This window comes from Lepus europaeus, chromosome 3 (genome assembly GCF_033115175.1).
Source record: "Lepus europaeus isolate LE1 chromosome 3, mLepTim1.pri, whole genome shotgun sequence".
NCBI classification, from domain to species: domain Eukaryota; kingdom Metazoa; phylum Chordata; class Mammalia; order Lagomorpha; family Leporidae; genus Lepus; species Lepus europaeus.
The window spans coordinates 41,308,469-41,314,135 of NC_084829.1; the positions used below are offsets into that span (position 1 = coordinate 41,308,469).

The 5,667-nt window shown below is 51.9% G+C and overlaps 1 protein-coding gene across 1 annotated transcript; it reads left to right on the top strand.

Annotated features, from left to right (window-relative positions):
• Positions 1–1,807: 1,807 nt before the first annotated feature.
• On the top strand, positions 1,808–2,872 carry TSPO2 (translocator protein 2). The gene is made up of 3 exons (XM_062187188.1): positions 1,808–1,980; positions 2,326–2,467; positions 2,663–2,872. Exons 1-3 carry the CDS (start codon positions 1,808–1,810, stop codon positions 2,870–2,872), a joined length of 525 nt encoding a protein of 174 aa, XP_062043172.1.
• Positions 2,873–5,667: the final 2,795 nt, after the last annotated feature.

A 5,667-nucleotide genomic window follows, 5' to 3' on the forward strand; every position in this document is an offset into this window, starting at 1 on the left:
GGCTGCCTTCCCCTCTGAGTCCTGGAGTCCCAGGAGTTTTTGCAAGATCTGTGCAGGTGGAGTTCCTGGCCAGGAAGAGCCACGCCCACCACTAGCGGACTCCAGACGGGAATGGTGTCCATGGGTTCAAAGCTGGGGTTTGCTTCACCTGGGAACAACCCCAGTTGCAAGAAGGCTCTGGAGAAATCTGAGGGCCCCTACCACCCCCAGGGACCTAGAGCTGGTCTGTGGGATGCAGAGCTCACAGGCACCAAGAGTGCGGCCGCCTGCGGCTGAGCTGTCAGGGGAGGCTCAGGCAGGTCTCACAGTGTCAAACCCTCAAACCACTGCATCAAGGGACTTCCCACAGAGGCAGGACACCCAGGAGGACCTGGCAGACCAGGGGCACCCTTGCTGAGAGCAGCCCTTTGGGGCTGTGCAAGCAGCAACCTACACTTCCTCACCAGTGTCACCACCCTTGTCATCTGAGAAAGGCAGACCAGCTGGAAGCCCCACCCTCCCCTCCTCCCACCCCCCCACCCTGTTGTGCCTCCCACACATCACACATCATCGGGCACCAGCCAGGGAGGTGTGCTGCCTGCGGTAACAGGAGTTACCCACAAGAGAAAGGCCCAGGAACAAGGAGGTACTGGGAATGGCGGGTATTAGGAGCAAAGGGGGTGGGGGAGGGGAGGGCCAGACTGTCCAACATAGGGCAGAGAAATAGACAACAGAGCCACGGAGATGGGAAGGCAGGCAATGGACAAACAGATGGCCAGAAGCAGAGAAAGACAAACGGGCTAATGTCCTGGCAGGTGTGTGGGTCAGCCCCGTCCCAGGAACTTCTGGGACAAGCAGCCCTGACCCTTGGCAGGAAAGGATGGTAGAGACAGTTATTCCAGAACTGGACAATAGTTAGATGTTTTCTTCCTTTCAGTTTCCAGCAGTCATGGGGGAGGAGCTGGACTATCCTGAGCAGATGACAATGATATTAGGTGGGGCCTTGGTTGGAGGAGGATCCAACCATCATCCCGCATGCAAATGACATGCAAAGCAATATGCAGATGAGCATGGCTGCTATTTAATCAAAGACCAGGAGGTTGTTGTCTTCAAAGAAACACAGCAGTTGTGTCTGTAGCGGACCCTCTGGCCATAGACGTAGGAGGGCCCTCACCCGCCAAGGCTCTAGGGCTCGGTAGGAGTAAGGGCTGCGGAGTAAGGGATGAACCCTGTCAGTCAACTGAGTTGTAAGCTGCACGGGAGGCCAGCCTGGGTGGGCCGAGCGAGAGTGCCAGCCTGACCTACTGAGATAAGCCTGGGGCCGATGGGTTGGCCCATCTGGGACTTGAACAGAGCCCCAGGAATGCCCGGCTCCCGCTTCAGAACGGGTCCCTGCCAGCCCAGGGGGCACACGGTCACCCTCCTTGTGCACCTGCTGAGGAAGGTTAGAAAGACGGTCACACCTGGCCCTGACCTCCAGGACTCGGACACACACTGGGGGAGGGAAGCCTTCCACCAGGAAGCTGTTACCAACACCAGACACTGTCCTCCAAGTGCCCAATGAGAGCCATGGAGGAAAGGAGTCCCTGGAAGCTGGAAAATGGGCCAAGCAGTGGGGCAGGGCTGGTGATGGCTCCGAGCAGCGGGACTGGCGCTGCACCCAAGGACGGTGGAAGGGCCTCTGGGAGGAGACCTGTCAGGGTCTCTGGCCGGGGAAAGGCTTTGGGTTGGGAGGTGGAGACAGACAAGGAGATACAAGGGGAGTACGAAACACAAGGCTCACCATGCGCCTGTTCTCTGCCCTCCCAGAGCCGCCTCCCCCCGGTGAATGCGGCCTCAAGGGGCCATCTTCGTGGTGCTCCCCCACCTAGGGCTCATCCTGGTCTGGCTGGTCACCAGCCACCAGATGTCAGGGTGGTGTGAGGGCCCACGGAAACTGGCCTGGTGCCCGCCCTACAAAGTCATGTTGCTCGTGTGGACCACCATCTTCTCCGTCATGGGGTGAGTGCCCACCTCTCACACGGGGCGTGAACAGATGCCCTGTGTCTGAGCTCCTGCCAGACAGCAGCCGCCAAAGGGCTGGCACCCAGCTTGCTTTCTGCGGTAGGTTCCCCCAGACAGGAACGCCCTGAGCCTGCCACCATGGCAGCCAGCCCCTCTCCAAGCTGCCCTCCCTCACCCCACAAGCCGAGGCCCTCCCACCCCCTCCCCTCTCCTCCATGCTGCTCAGACCCACTTGCCCACAGTCCAGCACTGAAAGGTCCCCTCCTGGAGCCCAGGGTCCCTGTGGCCACATGGCTCCTCCAGGTACCCCCACTGAGTGCTTCCGTGACCATCTCTCCACAGCTACGCCTCCTATCTGGTGTGGAAGGACCTGGGAGGGGGCTTCGGGTGGCCCCTGGCCCTGCCTCTCGGCCTCTATGCCATGCAGCTGGCCATCAGCTGGACTGTCCTGGTTCTCTTTTTTGAAGCCCACAGCCCTGGTCTGGTAAGCACCGGATGCCTTAAGGCAAAGGTAGCACAGGAGAAGGTAAAACATCAGGCCCCAGAAGCAGGTAATGCAGCAGGTCAGTCAGGTGCAGGCAGGTAACAGGTGGGAGAGCCTTGGGCTGGTTGGGCCAGGGTGCTCCAGAAAGGTCAAAGGCCAGCATGCCCCGCCTCCCCCGCCTGCCCCTCTGTTCAGGCCCTGCTGCACCTGCTGCTGCTCTACGGGCTGGTGGTGAGCACAGCGCTGATCTGGCACCCCATCAACAAGCTGGCCGCCCTGCTTCTGCTGCCCTACCTGGCCTGGCTCACCGTGACCGCTGCCATCACCTATCGCCTGTGGAGGGACAGCCTCTGCCCAGAGCACCAGCCTCAGCCCACGGCCGGAGGAGAGCTCCTGAGGCCCTAGGACAAGGGAGAGGAGGGAGGACCGGGGACAGCAGGGAGGCGGGAGGATGAGGGAGAGGAAGGGAAGCAACCGCAGACAGGCCTGGGAACTAGGGTTGCCCCTAGTGGCCACCATCCTGGGTCCCCTCGTGTCATTTGTCTTCAGAATTCAGAGAAATGGGAAGGGGGAACTTCGTTTGCACTTACATAATAAAATTCTGCCGCTGACTTCAAAGGTGAAGTATATATAAGAATGTATGTCTGGGGCTGCAGAGGGAAACAGAAACCTGTGTGTATGTGTGCGTGTGTCTGTGTGTGTGTCTATGTATGTGTGTGTGTCTATGTATGTGTGTCTGTTGTACCTGAGCGAGTGTAAACAAAGGAGCACCACACATTGATAAAATTTGATGGTCCTGGGCTGGTACCACGACTCAATAGGCTAATCCTCCGCCTACGGCGCCGGCACCCCAGGTTCTAGTCCCAGTCGGGGCACCAGATTCTGGCCCGGTTGCTCCTCTTCCAGGCCAGCTCTCTGCTGTGGCCCGGGAAGGCAGTGGAGGATGGCCCAAGTCCTTGGGCCCTGCACCTGCATGGGAGACCAGGAGGAAGCACCTGGCTCTGGCTTCGGATCAGCGCGGTGTGCTGGCCGTAGCACACAGGCCGCAGCGGCCATTGTGGGGTGAACCAACGGAAAAAGGAAGACCTTACTCTCTCTCTCTCTCACTGTCCACTCTGCCTGTCAAAAAAAAAAAATTGATGGTCATTTATTGCCAGCGGTGGAGAGTGGGCTCATGCTGTAAAGAACTCTCGACCCTGAAGCCCAAAGCAACAGGGTTTATAAAGGCAAAACCGCAAAATTGGGAGGGGAATACATGGTTGCTAGGATCAGGGGGAATACATGGTTACTGGGGTCAGCTGACCTAAAACCTATGCGAAACTAGTTATCAATTATAATCTTGACAATACCAGTTACAATCTTAACAATTTTAATTATAATCTTGACATTAATCCAGGTATTGGTTTTAATCATTATAGGACATAGACAAATTACATTTTTATCATTAACCCAGGTGCAGCCTACCCACTTCCAAGTTTGAGCGATCATGCCAGGGGGTTTCTATGTTCTGCCAAGTGTGATGTAGTAGACTGCTATTGTCCGACTGTTTTAGATCATAGTTTCAGACCAGAGTCTCAAGTGGGGGGCACCTTCCCAGAATGGAGTCTCAAGTGCTCAAAAATAGAATCCCTACCATCAAGGTGTTACTTCATGCCTATGTATGTATGTGTCTATGTATGTGTGTATCTGTGTATGTGTTTGTGTCTATGTATGGGTGTATATGTATGCATGTTTCCATGTGTGTATATGCGTGTGTATATGTGTGTATGCATCTATGTGTGTATGTGTTTATGTGTGTATATGTATGTGGCATGTCTGTGTATGTATTTGTGTCTATGTGTGTATGTGTTTATGTGTGTATATGTATGTGGCATGTCTGTGTATGTATTTGTGTCTATGTGTGTATGTGTTTATGTGTGTATATGTATGTGGCATGTCTGTGTATGTATTTGTGTCTATGTGTGTATGTGTTTATGTGTGTATATGTATGTGGCATGTCTGTGTATGTATTTGTGTCTATGTGTGTATGTGTTTATGTGTGTATATGTATGTGGCATGTCTGTGTATGTATTTGTGTCTATGTGTGTATGTGTTTATGTGTGTATATGTATGTGGCATGTCTGTGTATGTATTTGTGTCTATGTGTGTATGTGTTTATGTGTGTATATGTATGTGGCATGTCTGTGTATGTATTTGTGTCTATGTGTGTATGTGTTTATATGTCTGTATCTGTTTATATGTCTGTATGTATGCGTGTGTATGTTTTTGTCTATGCATGTGTGTATGCATATGTGTGTCTCTGTGTATATGTGTATGTCTGTATATATGTGTGTATGTGTCTATGTGTGTGTGTGTGTGTATGACAGAGAGAGAACAAGTGGGGGGGTGGACACACAATCTCTATCCATCCAATGCCCTCCCAGACTAACAGAAAGGTCAAGCCTTTAGACTTTTAATTACCTGAAAAGGAAAATATTTGAAAAGTTACATAAAAGCCAAACAGAAAGTAAAAAAGAATACTAATTATGTATGTTAAGATTATATGTTACATGTTCATTTATGCATATTTATTATAGAACACATGTAGCATGTAATATGGTCTTATGATATATTACACTGGGGGTTTCAAAAGGCACATGGAAAATTCTCATTATCTTTTTTTAAGATTATTTATTTATTTGAAAGGCAGAGTTACAGAGAGAGAGGTCTTCCATCCGCTGGTTCACTCCCCAGATGGCCGCAATAGCCAGAGCTGAGCTGATCCGAAGCCAGGAGTTTCCTCCAGGTCTCTCACATGGGTGCAGGGGCCCAAGCACTTGGACCATCTTCTGCTTTCCCAGGCCATAGCAGAGAGCTGGATCCCCACATGGGATGCCAGCACTGCAGGCAGCAGCCTCACCTGCCACAACGCCAGCCCCTCTCATTATCTTTTTAATTCCATTTTCCACAAACTTTCTGAAGCCCTCTCGTGTGTGTTATGTAATTCTCTCTGGTAAGTGAGATTATAGGCCTTTTTTTTTTTTTTGCTTTCATATATTCATATAATTTTTAGATCAGTAACTCTATCTTAATTTTTTTAGAATTGTAAAAAAGTGAGATAAGCTTTGGGGTGTTGCCAGGTGAACCCTGCAAGAGCTTCTTTTAGAAAAAATTATTTGGGGCCAACATCGTGGCGCAGTGGGTTGAGCCACCACCTGCAA